The 24,848-nt window shown below is 31.9% G+C and overlaps 1 protein-coding gene across 6 annotated transcripts in view; it reads right to left on the bottom strand.

Moving 5' to 3' along the window:
• Nucleotides 1-1,789: 1,789 nt before the first annotated feature.
• Nucleotides 1,790-24,848, bottom strand: part of LOC131844970 (transcription factor collier) — a 66,310-nt gene continuing 43,251 nt past the window's right edge. Inside the window, exons 8-16 of one of the 6 annotated variants that reach the window (XM_059193968.1) lie at nt 14,440-14,521; nt 10,453-10,597; nt 7,620-7,777; nt 7,168-7,294; nt 5,878-5,969; nt 5,089-5,263; nt 4,377-4,514; nt 3,274-3,564; nt 2,751-2,813 (exon numbers count right to left, since the gene is read on the bottom strand). In XM_059193968.1, the coding sequence (XP_059049951.1) occupies nt 2,812-2,813; nt 3,274-3,564; nt 4,377-4,514; nt 5,089-5,263; nt 5,878-5,969; nt 7,168-7,294; nt 7,620-7,777; nt 10,453-10,597; nt 14,440-14,521 (1,210 nt within the window). In that variant the 3' untranslated portion in view covers nt 2,751-2,811. Of the gene's footprint in view, nt 2,814-3,273; nt 3,565-4,376; nt 4,529-5,088; nt 5,264-5,877; nt 5,970-7,167; nt 7,295-7,619; nt 7,778-10,452; nt 10,598-14,439; nt 14,522-24,848 lie in introns of those variants that run through there. The other 5 variants (XM_059193972.1, XM_059193971.1, XM_059193970.1 and 2 more) reach the window with 5 other exon arrangements.

The following is a 24,848-nucleotide window of genomic DNA, read 5'->3' on the forward strand; positions in this document are numbered from 1 at the left end:
CCTCCAATCGAAATACCGCTTACAAAAAATATTCTGCAAAAACTTAGCTAAAATGGGTGAAACAGACGTACAATGCAGAGTTTGTACAAATTTTATCATTGACAGGACTGAGGCAATAAGTACGGAATATCACAGACAATACAACGTACTGTCTCGTATGACCTTATCATTGTCGTTATCAATTATAATAACCGTACTTATTAAAATTTACTCCATAGTTCATGTCAGAAAGATATAGGAACCAACAGAATATCAGCGCTGTATCACTATGCTGGGTTGGCTGTTCGGCTTTTTACTTTTGCGGCACATAAAGTCACCTACATTTCTTTCATTAATTCGTGTTTTTTCTGTATCTCATGTATGTTATGTGTCTGTAATTGTGAATAAAGAATTTATCTATCTATCTATTTATCTATATTTAAAAAAAGAACGAGAATTACGCTTAATCTAGATTAACAGATTGGATTTATAAAAGTAGTAAGTGAATGAGTTGCTAGGAATGAAAGTGTAGGAAAGGTTCAGGCATATGGAATGATTCTCGCAAAACAAGTCATGAAACAAAATGGGAAGTGGAAAGATGCAGTCACCGAGGGACATCTACATTGACCTATCAGTACGCTTATCATGATCGTACGAGGACGGAGGAATTTTGGATAGGTTATGAATGTGGACAGAGCTTATGTTATGTTTTGTTGAGAAACAGAGTTATACACACTACAAATTTGTTGTACTGTAAGATAAAATGAGCACTAATAGATAGATCATAAGGTCGATCAGATTGACAATAAAATATTTTAAAAGATTTGATTCTTAATTCATTTGATATGTCATATAATTAGCAATTCAAATCAAATAGAATTTATGATTATTTTCTACGATTTCTTGGTAATAAATAACATGAATGAAATATAATATGTATGTGTGTAAATTTAATAATGCTAGCCGTACTTATATAGTTGAAATATATATGTAGCAAAGTAAAAGAAAAATTTGCATTACAAGCAGTCATACCACAAGCTCTTAACACAAGCTCTGTTTACCGTGGGTCTAGATGGCGCTGTGTTAATTGTCCAGGGTTATTTATTATTATTTATTCTATTAATAAATAAAACAGTAACATATTAATAATTATACCGTGCCCCTACATTATATCTACCTATATAAATAGATGGGTCGAATAAAGAACTTGTGTGGGAATAAGGATGTGCGAAATTGTATTAGAAATAAACTTAACACTAATCATTCTATTTTCAAAACTAGTAATCATGTCTGTGAATAACATTAAAATAATTATATAACAACATTTTTTAAATATTTCTTTAAAACCCAATAACTACCAAATAATGTTACTTTTCAACATAATAAATAAAAAAAATTAAACTAATTTTAATTACAACATGGAACATGTTCTCATTCTAAAATTATAAATAACGGACCCCGTCTGATCCCGTTATATCGCATCCGTTTTATCCAAAATAATTTGGTTTTATTATAACTACAAATATGAAACGATTTTTGTATATTAATAGTAATAGCATAATAAACGTTGCTGTAACGTATTTTGACAGCAAACGTCACTTTAGTAAATGACGTTTTTGTTGAAGAGAAATGGTTTGTTACCAAAGACTACACCGGCTGTATGGGCTTAGACTCTTTGCCTTTCCTATATGGATAAACAAAACAAAAAAAAATGAAGGGAAGTGGTTTAACAAAGTTAAATATACATAGAAGAAATAAAACCGCTCTGTAATTAATTATTTACGTTATTTAATTTCGTACTTCGTGATAGTTTGTTTCATGAATGATTACAATGTACATATCTTATTTGATATACAATAACTGTGTTAAACAATATACGTGACTACATATTTCATATTCAGTGAGATTCACCTCGAAAACGGATTCTGTGAAAATCCAACTAAAGTGTTCTTGGGAGAAAATTTATTTTTTTATTTCGTATACATCTACCTTCATTTCGAAGTGAGATTTATTTTTTCGTTGTATCCTTATATAATATTCCCATAGTTTTCTATTTAATTTATATAGATATGTTTTGTTTCGAGATATGATCATTTCATATTTTCCGTTGTAATTCGAGAAAACAAGCCGTGAATGAAACAAGTCATCTTAACTCTAGTCAAGTTCAAGATCCGAAAAATTCATATTATACATTAGATTAAAATTTACAACAGTAGGTACTTATAATAAATATATCACAGATTGTACAAAAACAAAAATTACAAAACACACAAATTGCAAAAGGAAGATACAATAAGATAATATATAACTTTATACAGAGATTTGATGTATTTTTGTCGCCCTGAACATTTTTTATAGTCTCAGTGGGACAATAATAAATACATTTTATTGGGCATTAATATTTATAAAAATCTACACTAATTCCAATCTAGCAATCGATCTATGAATATTATAATAATTATTTTTATTTACATTTAAATTACAATAAGTGTTATTTACATTTAGCTACACACGCCGCAATTTTTTTTCCTTACATCTTCACAAAAATATATTGTAACTTCTCAATATATTCGGTTCTCATATTATATATTGAATTAACTAACAAATTATGTGAATATTTTGGACAGCAGTATTACATATAATTGAATATGAGCAATATAGGTGTTTATGGGTATTGGTTAAAAACTAACCAGTAACATTTAATGCGGTCGTGGTGTAGTAAAACGAGGGCTACTTGGAAGCTAGAGGGGCTGTTTGGGCATACTGTTGGGCGCTGCATGTTGGCAGAGAGAATGGATTCACGCTGAACGGCGATGAAACAAGCCCGCTCATTCCTGTAGACAAAAACGGAACATTTTATTTCTGTCTCCAACACATTAAACACTTTCGTCAGTTTTTATCAAATAATAATAACCTTGGAAATAAATTATCAGAGACAGTCAATTGCAGGGGTATGTATATTACAACTTGAGAAAACCATACATTCAATAAACTCGATAATTATGTTAATATAATTTTAGAAAATCTAATTTAGAGACGACTGCACTTAAGATCTTTTATTTCCTTCTTTTTGAAATATATACAATACATACATAAATATCAATTTTAAGTATCTTAAATTAATGTTCACTATAACATGATTTATAATTCTATATAGAGTACGTTAATACGCAATCAATATGAAATAAAAGTAAATGAATATTAAGTGTAAGGTAAGAGTGGTGTGATGTAAGTGTAATGAATGCAAGCACACAAAGCACATAAAAAAATAAACAAAAATAAAAAGCTACTAACACTGAACGGTGAGATGTTGCCAATTCGGATGGTGTTGAACATTAGCAACCCTTGGCGGACTGTGTCTCACTACAGCAAAAGCGCTTCTCAGTTTACTTTCTTTACTCTGTGGCCCTTTCATATCGCTGCCAGTGCATTTTGTATGAGTATTTGCCGGACAGTCGGCCATGCTCTTAGAATTCACATTTCTTTCACTGTAATGTCCGCTATCTTCCGTATTATACGCGTTATAGTGATGGTCAGATGACAAATTTCTATTCATGTTGGCTGGATGATACGGGCCAAGAGACACTGGACGGAATAGAGAAAACACGGGTTAACATAAAGCGACGTATACGAATAGTGAGCGTGCATTGAAAGCGTGGAAAATGTGAACTCAAATCATATTTGTGCAGTTTTAACATCATTTTATCTTGAACATTTTTGCTTTAACAGTTTAAGTATAAAAGTGTAAAAGAGAAACTGTTTTATTAGAGAAACACTTTCATAAATATATTTTGTAGATTTTACTTCTAAGTCCTATAGATATATATTAATATAAGAATAATAAAGGTATATATAGCATACATAGTTGCTCCTGCATGCAATACATATAGGATTTAGTGTTGTCATTTATCTTATTCTTTGAGATATACTGCTCACTGCTCAAGAAACAATATGCCGTCTTCTTACTTTCTTGGTTCTTCTATAGAAAACAACGTATATACAGATCGAAGGATTGAGCACTGACTCAATTTGGAAAGTCATATTAGCCAACAAAATAATAAAAGATATTACAATCCTAATATTATACGTGCAAAAAATTGTCAGGATAAATGTTTGCTATTCTCGCACGCAAACGACTAGATTCGAATTCAATTAGATTTTAGATTAATATAAGATATTTTTTACATGGACACGTGGTAGTCATTGCGGGGTACAATTATTTAGAAACTATTGAGATCTTCAGTCGTGTACCAAATACTTGAAGATACAGCATCGATCATAACATTCATTCATTCATACACAATTAGAACATTCCAGAATGAGCACTGATGGTAAGCTTACACTCTGTAACAAGTAACGCTCTGTGATACTATAGGAGTAGATAACACGACACTTACGCGACGTAGTGTTGAATAGTGAGGTGGGCGGCGCAGGGTAGTGCTGTGGGTGTGGGTAGGTCGCGGGCGCGGCGTGCGGTGTGGACGCCGCGGAACAATACCGCGGCGATACCGAGCCTCCACTACGCGCGTACTCCTCTAAAAGAAAAAGCCTGGGGTCAACAACAAATTATCGTTAAGATTCGATAATCGATAGCATTCATGTAATATTTAACTACATTAGGTATATGGAGAATCTAAAATGTACAGTAGTTTTTAATTAGTTTCTTTCGTAAACAATATATAAAAGATAAATTTTAATAACGCATTAAGATATATATGACTCATTACATTTATATAATAAAATTACATACTTATTAATATATAACAATTGTATAATGTTAGTAAATTTTATAAGGTTAGAATAAAAATACAGAAATAACTACAAATAAGCAAACATTATCTGTACCTATGTATTGTATTAGCATTTAGGAAAGTTATTCCATATATATTTTGAAATACATTTTTAACTTTTCTTAATCGTAGAACCTAAAGTTCAGTTTCGACGAGTCTAACTTGTTAAATACCTATAAACTACATATGAAACGAAAATGTTCATTTTTAAATTGACTACTTTCTAAAGCATAATCCAAAATTATAGTTTTATAATTAATTATGTACTATAGCAATAATAGCGCACTTGCGTTATACATGTATACTATATCGGACCCACCTTCAGTCCACTGCGACGCTGCGGTGTCCTGAACACTGACAGCTAACTGGCCTGTGTATGAATTAAACGGCATGCTCGCCGGTGGTGACCTCGGTGCGCCAAGCCCAAGCTGGTTGTTACGAGGCATAGAATATAGGGCTTCTGCGAGGTCAGCTGCCCTTTTTAGAATGATTTCCTGTCGGATAAATGTCTTATTATTACGAGGGAAGGGAATGTTACTCATGTGGGCTTCTAATCACATTGCTAGCAATACACCATGTCAGGTTGACCCCCACGCGAGGTCACCCTGAATACCATCATGTTAAATACCTGGTGAATTTGCCACGATGTGCTATCTGCCCTCATGCTCATCTTATCATGCTCCACTGGTACTCCGCCAGTATATACCGTTAGCGCAGGCGTGTACATCATTCATTACTGAAAATGTCTTATTTCAATATATATCAGATCCCGTACATTGCTAAATCTTAAGGTTATGCCTACTGTGAAGCCAAACTGTTCTATTTATTATATTATTTCTAACAAGATCCATGTGATGGAACTATTAATTATCACCTATAAACGCGAACAACATCATTGACAATTCCAGTAGAATCACTGGCAGCAAGAAGCTTAAAAATTGATTCAATTGCAACATAAATGTAAAGTGAGGTAACAATACAATATTTCCTAATAGCATGATGTTAATTATTATTTTCCATTACCATAACTATTTTTTTCGTTCGATAGTTATTTTGCCAATAATTTTATAGTATAAAAATAATTTTAAAATATAATTAATTTGTTTACCTTTGGTAACTTCTCAGGATCACCAGGATGTCTCGGTATGAGCTTTTGTAGCCTTTGGAATCCATAGTCTATGGTCGGCTCGTTGAGAGCTGCTATGCGAAACAAGAAAAACAAAATCAATCATTAGTTGCTTCACTAACAAATGAAACCCTAATTGATGGATCGTACAAGAGATTGCGTATCTGAGTTCCCAAATTACGGCTTATTTGAGGAAAAAAGTATCTTGAAACATAATGAGATTCTTCTAAACAATAAACATTTTTTGATGGAATTTTCCTCTTGTCATTATGTAACTGATTTCTCTTTATCGCTACTTAGCTACATTTAGATAGGTATGTTTTATGTGTTATGAATAATATTTAACATTTTACAATACATATTTTTAAGTCATTCAGTATTGGAAAATAGTCAAATCTAGATTCAATACTGTTAGGCATACTCTCAATGTCATACGCGATGAATATTCGCAACTACTTAGTATAATTTTACTTAAGTGACATTAACATGTCAGTTAGGTAAGTTCAGTTTTTGTAAATCTTTATAGGTTTGTACAAAGAGAGAGTTACGATGGCATACTGTTTAAAAATTGGTACTAATAGAGCACGTATATAATAACTACTAAGTATATAATTTATACTTATAATTAATTACTAAGTATATATGTATACATACAAATAAAATTGGAATGTATCTTTGGAATATTGAAATAACCGTTTTTTACTACATGCATATGAATATAAATACGATAGATAACATTTTTTACAATTTTTGTCTGTCTGTCTGTTTGTTCCGGATATCCTCTGAAATGGCTGGATCAATTCGTAACGATATATATCATTCTTTGTGTCATTCATTGGCCCCAATTTATACTCTATTGAAGAGAACATCAGAGCACAAATTGGGACCACGGATATAAGTACATATATATTAGGTAAATTATCTGTACCCGCGACTTTGTACGCGTGTTATGATGACCGTGTTAAATGTTAAGCGTAACATGTTTTTACAAACTTTGAATGTCATATATATTTATGCTTAATCAGTTTAATTAGCCTAAAAAATAAGTTTCAAGCTTATAGCTTTAAAAATTATGATATTTCCATAATAACTTTTATCTCCTCTTGAAAAAGTAGCCTATGTCCTTTTCCTCAGGGTCTAAACTATATGTGTACCAAATTTCATTTAAATTGGTTCAGTAGTTTTGGCGCCGAAACCGAGACAGACAGACAGACAAAGTTAGTGAATGCGAAATTCATAATATTAGTAAGGATTTAAGAAGGTACTACTCACAAACATAGACGAATCTTCCTGGAGCTCCCTTGCAGAACTGTTTACTCTTGTAAGAAAGCGTTACCTCGACGACCCCAGGTATATGCCTTGGTGGTGTTTGTACCCTTATTGCGTGTGATGTTATTAGCTGTTGACAATAATACAAGATATGTAAATATGTCCTTAATGTATATATAACGAGCTAGTTATATAAGAGTCATTAAGCCCTTTAAAAAAGTAAAAGTAAAAAGTAACGATACATATAAACTATGTGATATATGTGAACAATATGTACGAACTATGAAGTCGAATTTTTATTCCTTATGGAGCGATTATCTACAGCGCAAAATTTACTTATTTGTATGTGTGTATTGTGACATAACTTTACTTCCCCGAACATTCATATTACGGAACGTGCTTTCTTCGCGAACTTTTTTGAACTACCAAATAGATATTTATAATAAAAATCTTACCTCACTCCAAACCAGCATCGTTCCGAACACGACTTGGAGTCCATCGAAGAAGTTATCTCCAACTATGATCACTGTCGATCCCCCTGAAGTCCATCCTTCGCTCGGTGATATCGCTTTGATGCACGGCGTTGCTACCGGCAAGGGTGGGTACAAACCCGCTGATAAATTGAAATAGTACTATTGAAAGAGTGAATTTATATATAGTTATACTTTACTGTAGTCAAAAGTTCTATAAAACGGTGGAATATTAAAATAAACGAGTAAAGACGAAATAGAAATTATAATATTTATTATTTCTACCTACACGTATCAATACACTAATGTTAACTACGTATAAGTTTTTTTTTAATAATATTGGGTTATAATGAAGGTAAAGAAGTACGCATATATCCAAGGTATGAATTATAAAAATAGTGAGACAGCAAAAACATATAAATATCAGGCAGCTATAAATGGCGTCGTAGCAAGGAGTCCCTCTTCCCGTAAAAGTAAAGGCTCAACAACTTAAAAGTTGAATAAACGCCAAACAACTAAAACTCATTCTGTCCTACTTGAACGTTTATCTTTGACTGCTTCAGAAAAAGGACAATTGCACACTGTAAAAGTGTCGTGTCCACAGTCATACAGAGAGTAACACATCAGTTATGATAATTGAAATTGAATTTTAATGTAAAGCGATAAAGTTGGAGATAGCGATGGAGTTTTACGGTTGTTATGACATTGTCGTAGAACTGGGCGATGCAAGGCTGTGGGGGACACGCGTCGGAAGACAACAGGGGGAATCTGAAATCTTGGGAACAAAACGGCGCGGTAATAAAGACGGGAAGAAAGTGAATTTAAGGGGACTAAAGCAGATTACGTTCGAGGTTCGTTTTTAATTTGTCTGATATAATATTAATTTTTCTTCTCTTCTCTTTCAGTACACCGACTTATTTTGATTTATATTTTTTTTATTATTATTAGATTCCTACCACTGCTGAAAGTATGAAAATTGCTATTGGCTTCCTAATATTATGAACATGATAAGTAAATACATGTACGTAAATTATATATATATATATATATGTATGTATATATATATGTAATTAAATATATACACGATATTTTGTTTAAAATATCGTGTAAATAGAGAAATATGTAATTCATTTATGAGCCTTAAGATCATGAGGATATCGAACGCAAAAATACTTTTTTATCATTTAAATTGAAACCAGAACTTCTGTGTTGATAGTCAATTTAGTAAATAATTAAATATTTACTATCATTTGAGATAAATATAGTAATAAATAAAATTAAAATATGACTTGTCTACACTTCAAATATAAGGTTTATACATTCATGTTATATCTATCTATATAAAATTAATAAACATGATATAACACTCAATACAAACATTTGTATTGCGCGATATCAAACCCGCTACCTTCATAAGATTCGCTGATATATAAACATATAGTCCTATATTATATTAACAAGATTTCTCTAACATTTTTGTGTAGAGAAAAAGACAAAACATTGGACGGAGAATAATACCATGGTAAAACCGAATTACCAATGATACCTGTGCAAATTTTCTCATTCGCACGGTGTAATCCCTTCGAGTCGGTTTCACGCCGTCTAGCCGCCTCAAAACTTTTGACGCTCTCATAATGTGGAGGGGAGTTTTCATTTAATATTCTCTATGTTATTACAGACCAAAATTAATTTGATAAAACTATTTATAAATAAAACATGAGCGCTTGATGAATACTATTTTGTGGGATATGATGCTATAGTATCTATGCAATTTTTTATCATAAATTAAAAATGTACTAATGACAATTTTAATAATAACAATTCTCCAATTGTAAGTAATGTAAGAGGAAGAAGACACTTGATATAATCTCTCAATTTATTAGCCATATATTTTTTATATTATAATAAATTTCTGCAATTGAATCACCATGTTAAGTGTAACCTTAGGGATAAACATTGCACCACAATGTTAATTATTCGTACACCGTTGCTACAATAGTAAAAGTAGCAGCTTGTCAACATATTACCGAGTGACTTTAAACTAGAAGATTGTGAGTCTACAGACTATTAAATAGGTATGTTAACGACATCAACCATTCAATTATAAAAATATTTTTCAGATAGTAAATTTTAAATTAGATTTTTACGTATAAATAAATTTTGACATTATTAAACTTCTTCATAACATAGAAGAATTCTTGAAGGCAACATAATGGTTTAATACTAAAGCAACCTCAAAATACGGCTTCTAACTTTTACAAAAGGCATAATTCCTCACTAAATTATCCCTACTCGTTTCATGCTCGCTTCAACACCCCCCACATCCCTCCCCTCGTCAGAAGTTCTTTGTGAAATGTCTACAGTGATTCCTTGCATACAAACGACGTCTTCAAATGGTACATTATGACTTTGCGCATTTGTCGTCGATTGACTAACGTACAGCCTACTTGTTCATAACATGTGTTTTGGTATGTATTTACTATGATAAAATACGTGTAAGTATCTATATGTATATAGTATAATTGACAATAAGGTATATATTAACAATATGATTTATAGAGCCGAATGGGATGATCATTCTTTCTTTGCATAAAACCATTCAATCATTGATTTCTTTTAAACCCTAACCGGCATATCAACATGTCCTATACACTTGTCCTTTATTACCTAGGGATAAATTTAATAATTAAGATAAATAATAACAGTTGCCTTTAATATTAAATTAACTTGGCACTGGCATGTTAATGTAAATAAAAAAATATATATAAATTCAAAACTGGATTTAAGAAAATAAAAGAAAAATAAAACAAAAACGTACAAGTAGGTTCTGGCGCGGCGTCAATACCTTCAGTTGGGTCTAGCCGCTTCGCTCTTCGGCCGTGTTTGCTGTTGTTGTGAACGAACATATTATCTGATATCGCTAACAGAGGCCCGTCCACCATCACTTGCGTTGATATTACCACCTGCAACAATAATAGTTTTTATTCATAAGCATATTATCGTTATGCTGTAAGCCATCTTGTACTAGTAGTTGTACCCCAATTTATAACTGAAAGGTCGCATCTAGCATGTACAAAATAAACTTTGCGAGTCGATTTACATTTATAACTGACTCTACGGTTATGGAATCACCAATAACGAAACAAGGTAATCTCGCTCCTACCAAGTAAGAAGTTAATATACCGAGCGACTTATAGAATGGCAAATATTGCGTTTATCACGATATGACGTAACAATGTATCTGATGGGGATGCAGGGGATTTGGGACTAGTATTCTTATTTCTTGCAATGTATCATCATGTCAGAATGACCTCCGCGGTGCTCCCTAGAAATTATAATGATTAATTCCTGATCAATTGACAGAACTGACTTCAAGCTCATCCTCCAATGGTGCCCCATCATGTCATGCGATGTGTTTTCGTCATTACATTTATGTAGGCCTCGTGATGAGGTGTATTATCGAAATAATACAGTAGTCAGAGCTATATCATCTCACCGAGAATAGAGGTGCGAAGATTATAATTAAATAACTACAAATAGTATTTTTATACACTAATCTATATTCTTGTTTATTATCTTATAGATAGGAACTATTTTTATATTAGCAGTAATTCCACGACACAAGAAGTTCAAGATCATGGGGAAAGGGACCGGAGTACAGTCACTAAAAATAAAATCTACAGAGATACAGCCGCCCGCAGCGATATTTCACACAAAGTCACAAACATTTGGAATGCCAACGCACACCAACAAACGTACAGAAAGGGAGAGTCCCTGGGGAGGAGCCACCGTCTCGGGACTCGACGAAATGGACGCCGCTCCCGGTAGGTATGCAAGGAAGTGCATTGTGTGCATATATGTGTGTATCGTGGGTGGCCGTTTGATAGACAGCTTTTCAATCGATACGGTTTTTTGTACAGATATATCTGTGATACCAGAAATAGAGTTTATTTTTTGTTTGTATCAGTATACCTAGTTTATTTTAAAGACTCAAATAATCATTGAATTTTTTGTATACACCAAAATATGCAGTTTGCATGATTATCGTTGTACTCATTTTAATTTATACATATAACAAAAATGTAGCTGGCTATCTGTACCAGAGAGATATATGAGAATAACTATTATTATTTATTAACAGTAATTGTTAGATTTTTCTGTTTGTTCATGTGTCTATGCAGTTGTAAACCTTAATCTCAAAAACAGTTTAACCGATTTGTGGGAGATTTTTGTATCACCTTACCCACACTTAATTTTTTTTGTTTGGTTTATTCCAATTATTTTATGGACAATTTTAAATATATTTTTTCCTTTATAATATATATATATATACTATTTATTTTTAATAAACTTACTAATTCGATATATGCAAAAATTAAAATAACTATCTAAGGAAGTTTCTTCTCAAAACTTCTTAATCAAGCATTTTTCATTACGAGTTGATTCCAATCATCAAAAAATTTATCGTCGACCTGATGGAAAGTAAGCATCTATAACAATAGAAATGCATCATTATAAAATGGTATACCTACAATCATTTCTGAGGACCAAAGTGCGCCTATATTCAATACTTTCACTATCATTTCTAACTCTCGCAGCGTGCAAGCAAGCAAGAATTACTAGATGACACAGTAATAAGCAAGTGACTTTATGTATAGTTATAAAATGTATGATGATGATGAATATACATGATGAGATCCGGTGCTACAAAATACAAAGCCTTATTAATGAATGTAGATCAGGTAATATTGTTTTCTAGTAAAATTATAGTAAATATCTCTTTTTTAAATTATACGTTTTATGAATACAATAAAACACAGTAAGGACTATTTTCATTTTTTTACCTTTGCTTAAACGATTTGACGTCAAAGTTAAGTCGATAGCGACTATGGTAATGCTACTGAGTCTTTTATAATTAAATTCGCATTTTTTTATCTACTCTGAGTAGTTTTATAAACATATATATTGTACAATCTTCAAAAGCACTTCAATGCTTTGAGCATTTACTTCTAAAGAAACATTGTTATATTCAATAAAAGGTGTCTACAATGCAGACCGCCGCACGAAATACAATATTCACATACGATAAAGAGACTGCATTATTTCGATTCGTGCCACCATCTATAAATATGTACATAGTTATATATTGCACCCATATATTCTTACCCTTGAAACGTTGGGGAACGACCACTGAATTATTCAATGACACACAGAAAGCCCAAATATAGACATAACTACGCACACAAGAAGACATTGCTAGTACAGGTAACTACTGCATACAGAAATGAGCGCTATGTGTATATTATAAAGTTCTATATTTGATTAAAGTTCGTAGGAGGACACGTAAGACAAATATGTCTTAGTCGTGGAAGCAAATTTGTACTCATAAGTAGACTGTGAATGCACCTTTACGGTTAGTTGTATTAGGGCTGACACAAATCTGACGGTACTGTAACAATTAATATTTTATGATATAACACCTATATTCAGAGAGAAATATATAAATATATCAACTATTTGCCATTACATTAAATATAGTGAAAAACTTTTTTTTATTAATAGTTTAAATTACTTTTCCAATCTACACATATAAAAAAAAACAATTAAAACAGTTATAGTGGAGTCTATAAATCGTCTACATGTAAATAAATAAACTTGTATAAATAAATTTAATTTCATCCCTCCCCTAAATTGGAGGCGCTTGAAATATTCAAGAGTCGTGAACGCAACCCTTCCTTCAGTTAAGGGCGATACTGAAGCTGTATGGTGTAATTCAAGAGAGGTAGCAAAGAAATATTTTTCATTTGGCTGTTTGTATAATCTGGTATAAAACACATAAAGTATGTTATTATTATATATGGTACGATATTAAATAAAACAATAATCCGGCATTCTATATGATACTGCTATTCAATATGACTGATATTTCTACGACTTAATAATAATGACTTTAATCTTTAATAATAGACTGCAGTTCTATTAATATAATTTTCAAACTGAAACAGAATAAAAGAGGTTGCCTGTAAGAGATTACTTTAAGCGAAAAGGCCGCCTTATGTTTAGCATTTTTTATAATAAATTCTTTTTTTTGTAAATATTTTTTCTCTGCACAACAAAGAGTTATTAATATTTGTATGATATTGGCAATAAATGAGATAAATTCGCCTAATATTTATTTGAAGTAAAATTATTATTAAAATCGCTTCAGTAAATATCTTAGACTGCACAACAAGGCCGGCATAGACGTACCGGTGTAGATACGTGGCAATTTTTCCTCGCGTCTGGTAAACAGGAACCATTTATGTGTCGACAGCGCGAGTAATTACCGAGTCGGAACCTACACGGTACTAAGGCATCTCTGTACAATCTTGGAAACATTAAAAAATATATTCACAACTGGAGTAATTCACACGGTTATGTATATGTGTATTTGCATGTACACACAAGTATGTTTTACAAAAAATAAATGTAGTCCATTGCTTATGCAATGATTACTGCTCTGCTTTAAGCATAGCAGTTATATAAATTATTCAGTTAGTGATATTTATCTACATGGATATTTTATAATAATATTTTATAGCTACTATGAAAAAACAACTAGAACAAACTTCATTCTATTATTTCCATACCAGTATAGACTAAAAAATTATATAAATCAATATTTTATTTTTTTAAGATAAAAATATATTAATTATTATCTAGCTGAAAATATTTAATTGTAATTTAAATTTATGTACACGTATCGTTTCGTAATTATCTTCCATGAAGGAGGAAATCTGACTTGTTATTTTTGTATGGTACTCACTTGAAACCTTCTCATGTCCCGAGGATTACCGGCATTCTTCAAACAGTTCTGATTGCACTTTAGAAAGAATTTCAAGAAGAATCTGAAACAATACAAGTTAAATGTGATGTTAACGTACTGTCTGCAAAAAATTTTTTTGATCATACTAGGTATAAAAGTATGAATTAGTACGAATACATACGTCAGAAACAATATTGATGTCTGATGTGCAGATACTCGTAGACTGTATCACAATGACTGTCTAGCTTTTGCCTCAAAATGAGATGATACCACAGGTACATATATAAGTGAAATTTTATAAAAGAGGATTGAAAAAAGTAAAATATACAAAGCTGCCACAACCACCTAGCGAAGACATAAAACATCGTTGGGGGTGTGAACAGTAATGCGATGCAAATGATGCGGATACATAAATCTGGTCGTGAACTGTTCTCTGCTTAACAACTCTGTGTCGGTACTGATTGAAGTGCATACATTTTTTATTCACTTGTATATCTCTATGCATATGTACCGTAATATAAATAATTTATCTGTAGATCTATTTATCACCAAATTCTCCTGAACTGTTTGAATTTGAACGAATTTTTGTGTGTATATCGCATTGATGGTTTGAAAATACAATAGCCTTAGTAGATGACCTCGCTTTTGCGAGCAGTTCAACCTCTCTCGGGTCCGCAAGTTATATAGTATATACATATATAACCATAAAAGTATACTAATTTGTTTTTAGACATACTTTTGCGTTAATTATTTTAAAACGAGTCATATTACCAGTATTTCTACTTAGATGATACCCAATTTAACAAATATGTTTCTTAGAATAATTACGTACGTATTAAAAAATGGAGAACGTTTGATTTTAAAACGTGACAATAATAATATTTTACCAAATATTCTAAACAGTTTTTGTTACCTTCAATAAAATCGCTGTATGCTAACCTCAACTTTGCTTCCAGATGTTTCCACTTCAGAGCTTTTAAACGATTCATTTGTTTCTCGTGTTCACAAATTTGTACCTTCCGCCCTTCTACAAAGTCATTAATTTTTTCATATATTTTTCTTGTGTATCTTTTGAACTACCAATTTTATATATAAAATTCCCATACTGTGTCAATGATATATTTTTATTTCTATAATATTAAATATGAAACAAATTTAGAGAAAACTATGTTAAGCCAATTATTGACATATCAGATTACACATATGCCATTATTTTATTGATTTCAGCCCTTATAACAATGACACTAGAGTTCACTTAGTGTGTTGTTAAATTTGGTGCGTAATGTTGACTGTACGATCAGGCAAACGATCACGATGAATGCTTTAGCAGAAATATTTTACATAGCCTGAGGCATCGGTAAAGCCATACTGAACATTGCTGTGCCAACAATTGCAGATATTAGCGGAGTTGTTATAACTCCTTTTACCTTCGTTGAGCTGTTGTTTTCTATCCAAATTTTATTTAATATTCTCCTGAGTTTATGATCTGTTCATATTAAAAATAGCCGTAAAATATTAAATGAACAAAAATACACATTACCTATTTAATACTTTTAATTTTAGTTATTTTTTCTTGTATGCATATTTACAAATGATATCTATTTATTCATATGTAGGATCATCACTAAAACTATTAAACCTATTCTATAATTATTTTATTTTTATTCATAATACGAAAGTTTGAAGAGGAAATTGTCTATATATATTGCAATGGTGAACAACGGTATTGTTTAGTTTACCTAATTGTATATGAGAACAGTAGATAGACTTTATTATTTCTAGTTTACTTTTACTTTGACTCAACTGAAATATAAGAAAACAGTTTGTGGTAACAACAGCTCTATAAAATCCCAAAATGAACGAGATACGTGTGGCGCGAACGTATTTGTAGTGCCCGCGGCGCAACACATCTGTTCCCGCATTATTTATGTTAAACACCTTATGTCACAATATTGCGAGTTAGGAGTTTAGCGGACGTCAAACCACTCCGCGTACAATGTACTCAAAACAGTAACTGTCGTTTGTGCAGGCAGACTTTATTTTTAGAGCCGAAATGAATGAGTGACGTAGTAGGCAATTCATCAGAAAGAAAAATAATACGCTTATTTGTGTACACAATATTTCAAGCCTGTTATTATATTTTAGGTTTATGAACTGAAATAATGTGAGAGCAGATTATGTCAATACAGAATATTTAGTTTACTATTTCAGATATAGATATTGTATACAGTAAGTATTATCTCCCATTATTATATAGGTATAGATATATAATTATATATATTCACGTGTCAAAATGTAGTAAGTGTATTTTTAAAACAAAATCAGTATATAGAATATCAAGACGTGTTTTTCAAAAAAGACAAAAAAGCAAAATACTGTTTACTTTTCTTTGGTAATCCTAATAAAATTTTCAAAATTAAACATTAAGGATAATTGTAATTAACTCAACCATGCTTGCTGCATAATTTATAGACTATATTAAATAATATAGAAATGCACATCAATTGATTGTTCATTATTTTCCAAGAAATACTCTGATAGCAGAGACCATATTGAATCTGGGGCCATAAATATCATTGTAAGAGCCACGTGACAGTTGTTTTATCCGCGATATCAGTCCTACGGTGACCGCTAAGCCAAAACTTACCTATGGCTATGGGAAAATAAGTAGGATCTATGGGATATAAAGTTATATGGATGATCATGGGAAATAAAAGTGACACATAACATATAAAGTAGAAGGGGCGGTAATTTTAAATATATTGTTAGGACATTTTAAGGATTTTATGGATAATATTAATTTTAACACTTTTTATTTAGGTTTATTTTATATCGCCTGGTCATTTAAATATTGCGTACCTACCGATGTAATACAGATTTCAATTTCGCCGTTTATGAATACAATATTATTAGAATTAGTGTCCTACATTACTGAATACTACATTAGTATAATACTTACTAGATTACTATAGTATCCGCAAGGTGAGTGTCATGAAATTTATATATATAAATACCTACCTGTACCTATCTATTAGTATGTAATATTATGTTACTGCTATTAGTTACCTACACTATGTTTCTGTACATTCGAAAATACCTTCATCACTGAAATATACACCAAGGCATCTAATTATTTAAAAGAGCAACACTTGCTCGTTCTTCTTGTGATAAGACAGCTATTCAAATGAGCAGTAGATTAAATAAATTGTGATGACTATTCAAAAATGCTTCAATGTAACTTACATTAGTTTCAATTTTTATTTTATACTGTTCTATTCTATGATACCTTGTTCAAATGTTACACATTCAATTATATAATTCGTACTTTGCCATAAATTAGACAAGACTTTTATTTACGTCATTGTGGTTTAATCAACAATTTATTTCATTTCCCCCTAATTTTACACATATATTTTCTATTTAGAAATTCCATTAGATCTCGGTGATGATACAACAAAGCGAATTGTCGTGAAAGCGTTAATTTGCTCAAGTCGCGACGTGATTTACGACCGTCAGGCTACCTTTAATGCGTACCTACGTCTGCTTCTGTGTAGTGATCACAGTACTGTATATTTTATTTAACGACTATATAACTAATAAGACTTTATTTTTTTACGTAGTATACCTGTATAAATATATATAATTTAGCCTGTTTATCACTCTCTGTTGATGAACTTTTGTATAAATGTAAGATTTTTTTAAATTGGTCAAATACTTTTAAAGTTTATAAATTGCAACAAATAAACACATTTTTAATATCAATCCTATAACATCTATACAAGTAGAAGACATTATAAAGTTGTCGCTTTATCATGATCGTGTTATTGAATAAGCTTTGCTATAAATTATTCCGATGATTTGCTCTTAAGATCCTTTCTTCTTAATAAAGTTTGTTGCATACTCCTACCTCCATATATATTATGAAGTAAACCCTATTATGTGAAAACAAAATTTTCATAGCCTAATAAACTAAAAACCTTCATAAACCATTTACGGAAACCCTTCAATCCACTCACATAATATAATCATAAAAACTAAAACCTCGAGGCGCTGCACGCTGCCTACGACGAAATCAAACCATTCTCAATAAAAGTACCCAGTTCGTACCTACATGGATATTTACCTATCGCATCACGAACAGAAAGGAGACTGTGTATCCATCGTAAAAACTAACCCCCTCTTTCGTCCCTTACGCGCATACCCCTCTAGATAGGCTTATCGACACATTCCGAGGGCAACGAGGTAAGTGCATTTTGAAATTCTCAATTTCATAACATTCTTGAAAAGCGCACTATTGGTAACATAATCATAAAAGTACAAATATACAAAATATATGCTTATAATTATGTAGAATAGTAAAAAAATTAATACTTAAAAGAATAAAGTAAAATTAGTAGTGTTTATTGTAAAATACTACAGTTATTAGAAGTGTCAAATTAAAATATCCTATAAATTAAATGATTTAGGAATGTACCGAGTTATATTCCAATCCATCCAATGTTCAAATATCAATCAATCCAGTCATCCAGAACGGGCAAATTGATATTTGAATTTTTTTAATCTCTCACGCAATAAGTAAGTATTGTACATTTATCAATCCTCGCAAACGATCGCGTTAATAATATTAGTATGATACTATGATAGGGTCACCTGCACAATATATAAATATAGCAACATTAATTTATTGGGAAATGTGACTTTGGATAAAAATATTACTAAAACGAAATACAAAAGTATTAATATTGTAACTTTCCTAATATTGTATTATACTACAGCGTGTATATAGTGATCTACTTATTTATTGGCATCACAGACTACTGTGATACCTAAATTCTTCTGTATAGGCGACGTCTCCTAATTTGTATCAAGGGAATAATCAGCTTACGTATCATTATCAAAAAACCAACTTATTAAAAGTGATACCAGAATGTACTGTTGTAATGATGACAAAATTAAAAATAGAAGATACTAGGAGTTGATGGATATGAACACATCAAATGATGCTACTACTCAGGCATATACCTACATAATATGTTTACATGAACAAAATCCTGGATAAAAGTCAGTTGTATAATAATTTCAGTTGATGATGTACAGCCTAATTATCTTACTTGAATCGACGATAACAATTATATAAGCTCGATTACAGTATTAATAATAATAAATATTTGGACAATTCACACAGCACAATCTAGTCCTAAGTTAAGCAGAACTTCAGTTTATGGTATGGGTAAGACACATCTGATAAAAATACTTAATTCCATTTTTTTTATAAATACGTACATAATATACATAGAAAACACAGACTAAAATAACTCACAAATATGCATTGCGCGAGGAATCGAATTCACAACCATCGGAAGTAAGACGATGAGCTAAACCGAGCTCATCAATGTTAATATATTTATTATTAAAAACGAAGTATGAAAAATAATACAGAACTTCATGAAAAAAATAGTACAACGTAAGTTGAAGGCAGTAGTAGGCCGCTCTTTCGAGTCGGAACACTTGGATACCACCCGTCCCATTCCACCGGAACCACCCGTACTATGTTCATTTACATCAGATATCACTTGGAAAAATGGCTATACGTCATGTTATTTACTAACATATACACAAAAATGTAAAATGTATTCTTATAATAATTCCATTTATTTTATTCTTAAATCGCCCTTTACTTAATTATAAAAATATCTGTACCTATAGGTATTTTCATAATTATATGATACTATAATTTAACATATTAGTGATGATACAATGTTAGGTAATATGTCTTAATATATGTCTAAATAAATAATAATAAATTATAACTGTCTACTTTGTTAAACCATAAATATTTAAATACTGTCAAAAAAGATATGTGACACCTCGCAATACTCTTTATTATTTAATTGGAATTTATTTCATTCCAATCAACTTTGTAGATATTTTTAATGAAAATAAGACTTTACTAAAATGAATTTGTTTTCAAGTTATGTAATCTATAATAAACTGTAACAAGTAAATAAACTGAGTTGGTCATATCATATTCGTAATATCGTCGACAAATAGCGTCAATTTTACTCTATCCCAACACTTTGTACGAATTCCAGTAAATTCGAGAAAGCCTTAAAAATCGCTCTCCGCATTCGTATATCGAACGCGCAATGAAGAACGCGGGATCTGACAACAAGCGGTCTCTTATAACTTTTCCCTTTTAACCTTTCGTCCGCCCCCCGCGGGTCGACGCGGCTCCCTCGGGAGGCGGTCCCCAGGGCCGGCATGACTCCCTGTACGCCGCCCCTCCCCTGCCACCACTCAATACCGACACGCCATGCGGACGTCAAAGATTAAGTAGAGTTAAGACGGTCAGGACAATTTAAAAAAAATGTGGTGATCTTGTACTGGGAACAATAGCCGCAATATCTATTTTGGGATTGGTACCTACTGACGTTTTTAACTCAATATTGTATTTTGAACTCTATATTCAAAATATTGATATCTATAACCTTGTGTAACAGTCTCAATTCTATTAGAAATTTTTAGGAAAAATAAATTATTCTTATACCATATATGTAAGAAATGTTGAATATTATGCATCTATTTTTATACAAGTATATATATAAATTACGCAGGAAAAGAGATTCAATTTCCGGATGAATATTTTTTATGAATAGATATAGCTATTTCACATAAAGACCTTTTCTATTACTATTTAAAGAAACCATTACATTGTACCTTTATAAATTTATTGTTAGTTACCGTTGCTAGGCACTCGTTGATTTTGTGTAGTAAAAATCAGCCGATAATTATACATTTTTATTGAAATAAAATTAATTTTTAAACAATAGTGTCATTAAGATATATACGTAACTCTTTATTAGATCTAATTAATTAATTATCTTACAGGTTAGACTATGACAGCAAATTAAAGTCCAAATATTTAGTAACCAAAATATTCTTTGACATTGATATTTATGCAAAGAATAAAATATAAAAATAACTGTATATAAATAACGAACTGTCTGCATTACATTACAGCTAGCACTTAATCTTTGTATACATGCGACGGGCCCATAACGCGGCCAGTTTTCGACTTTGTTTTTCCGCGTGCTTCCATAGCAAGCGTTAATATTTCAGCGTGTACCAAATTCAAGGGTTAACTGCGCCCGTCTCGGATGACGGTGTAAATAGGCTCTAACAATTGAACGATTCCTATTGTGATGAAGAACAAACATTTTATATTTTATGAAGGATCAAGAATCGAATATTTAATCGATTATAGTATTTAATTTTAAAATTAAGATATTACTACATACATAGTCACATAACGACTCGATGACCCAGGACAGATGTGCCTGGAGAAGAAGGACTAGGAGAGTCGACCCCAAATGAAATGGAAAATGGCTAGGCAGAGAGAGACATAGACACGTAATAACTTAATAACGTGGAATACAAAATACTTAGTAAAAAACAGAGACTACTTTTATATATACGAAGCTTCGTAAATACGGTTCTGTTGTTTATTTCGCCAAAGAAAAAGACTGCAAAATATATGTTCGTTTTTATACGGGTTGGCTCCTGTTCCACTAAATTGGTTCAGTTGTTTAGACGGTACATCATAGATAGAAGGACAGATCAGTTATTCACCCTATTTTCTATGAAACAAAAAAGATTGTAACAAAATAGAGAGACTACGTATTGTGTAGCATAACAAAATCTACATAACAGCACAATAGGCTTAATTTAAATTATAAAAATATATATCAGTATTTTATTACTCATTTGGATAAAATTAACAGACTAAATCAATAACTACTACTAATTACTTAATATACCCCTATACATTTGTATAACTCCAAATAGTAGTAACACACTTTACGGACAACAGAGATATACATACAGTATCCCAAGTTACAATGATAGTAGGCTAATGTAATTTAAAATATTAGAATATTTTTCTTTCTGAAATTGATTTATTCATGAAAATTTTAAATTGAAATGGATGAACAATGAAATAATACCATTAAATCATACATTATTCTTATTCTCATAGTAAACCTTTTTTTCTTATACTAACAGTACGATAGTAAACCACTAGGTCACGAAACTCTCGAAATAACGTAATAATTTAAATAAATAGGTAACGTACAAAGCACTAAAAACCTCTGCATAGAACTTACGTGTCACAAAAGACACTTTCACTACCAGAATTTCCTATCAGCGAATATATATATATATATATATATATCTAATAGTAGTAAGTATAAAAGCACGCTAGTTTTTCGTATGTGTCGAACGGAGGGTATCGCGGACGACGCAGCATCCCGTCGTCGTCATGGCAACGCGATAAAACCTCGCCTTTTCATAGCCCTCTAAGCAGTATCTACTGAAATTTTAGACTATTTTTATTAGTGTAGAAAAAAATATTACTACTCTCATTTTTAAATAATAATATACATCTAAGTATTCATCTAGAATCTAGATATTCTATTCGGTAATTCGTAAATATATCAACTGAAATTATATTATAATAAAAGAATTTATATTCTCAATTAATATATTTTTACTGTCAACCCATGACTTAATTGTTTGAAATTTAATAATATTCTTTTTAAATTAAACATCTTGTTCGCGTTGTTACTGTCACAAAATAATAATTACAGGTATGTTTTATTTTGTACTATTATAACGCACTCTATCTCAATTCAGGGACAGAAAAATTCGACTCTATAATGGTAATTACATAGAAAACTAAATAAAATAATCCATTTACAAACGCATCTTGTCATGTGTGGGAACACACGAATACGGAATAAATCCCAATATGACATACCTAACCTAACCTAACATATAAAAAAAATTATAGACTTAACAAAATATATTAATTTCCTTTGTAACAATACTCTTCATGCCAAGCTACTCTACTATGATATGAATTAAAGATTTATCTCTCAATTTCCAATATACTGTACTAGGTACTCTTCAAATCTAAAAGCGCTTGTGCTCTGCGCGGAGTAGTTTCCAATTGACAATATACCTACTACCGCTGACGGCGTGGGGCAATCGCTCGCGGCTTGTAAGCGCTTTACCTCCAGCCCCCACCCACATCTTACTAGGGCATCTCGAAATTGTATAAAATACATTATATTTTTTCAGAGGAATTTTATATCTGCACGTAATATTGGTACCTATTCTCATTGATAGAAATGCTATGCCACTATTCTAATAGAAGCTGACAGTGGATATCTGTGTTTGCAATTTTTACTGCACAATAGGCTTGTAAGAGTACTACCAGTTTAAGGATATGGCATTCAACTACTATACTACTAGTACTATACTCAGTAGTTTCATTGTCAAGGTACTCAAACCACCATCCATCATTCCAGCCCGGATGACGTCTACTGCTGAACAAAGGCCCCAAAAATCTCTACGATGATCGGTCCTGCGCTGCTCGCATCCAAGGTCGCAGATCGTCGGCCGACCTTGCTGGAGGTCTTTCCACTCTACGTCTTCCGGTCTGTGGTCGTGGTCAGACAACCATTATGCTGCTCTTAATTATAGGTAATATAACGGATATCGCCCTCTATTGAATTATCAGCGTCTTTTAAACAAACCAGTTTTTCTGATCACTCTCTTATGATTTCAACTGTAAGGTATTGTTGTTACGTACGGGGGTAATTGTTTAACAATTACCCCGTACGTAAAGGATAACTGATTGAACATGATCAGAATAACCTATAACGTGTTACAAAATGATAGAATTAATTCCGTTCGACATTTTCGAGAGTCGACAATTCTGTTACAATCACGGCGGTCGAGACACAAAGTTCCACATCTAGCGAGACCTCTTTCGTGCACAATCAACATACAAAGACAAGGGGCAACATTACGCGGGCATCACTTCATTGTGGGCACCGCTCTAATTGTAACTACACTCTTGGGTACCATCACCCGCTCAGCGCTCCGGCGGGTAGGCGTGTACCACTAATCTTCGACCCCTACATACCGATATTCAACCGAATGACCCCAAACGATTAACAAACTTATCGGAAACGACACAAAGTCTACATTCGAATAGACATTTCGGGTCGTATTTGCAAACGTAGCGAGGGTTAACGCACACTATCAAGTCATTAAATTGCATCGCCTTTTTAATGAGTCTGAAAGTGAACAAAGGATATTGAGAGCGATTACATTAAGTACCCCATTGTAGTGCCGAGGTAAGATAGTTTGTTTAGTAAATTTAGTTTTTTAGTAACTTGGGATGTCAACTGGATAGTGTTACGTAGGTGTCATTAGAATATGGTATATATTCTAATGGCATGTAGGTAGTATCAAAACTCCAAACGAATGCTTAAATATTTGTAAGTCCGCCACGATTAAATCCCGTATACAAATGAACAATTATCTATAAACTATAAGGTGTA

The sequence above is a fragment of the Achroia grisella genome, unplaced genomic scaffold (assembly GCF_030625045.1).
Source record: "Achroia grisella isolate CSIRO2021 unplaced genomic scaffold, CSIRO_AGI_Agris_v1 utg445, whole genome shotgun sequence".
Classification (NCBI taxonomy): Eukaryota; Metazoa; Arthropoda; class Insecta; order Lepidoptera; family Pyralidae; genus Achroia; species Achroia grisella.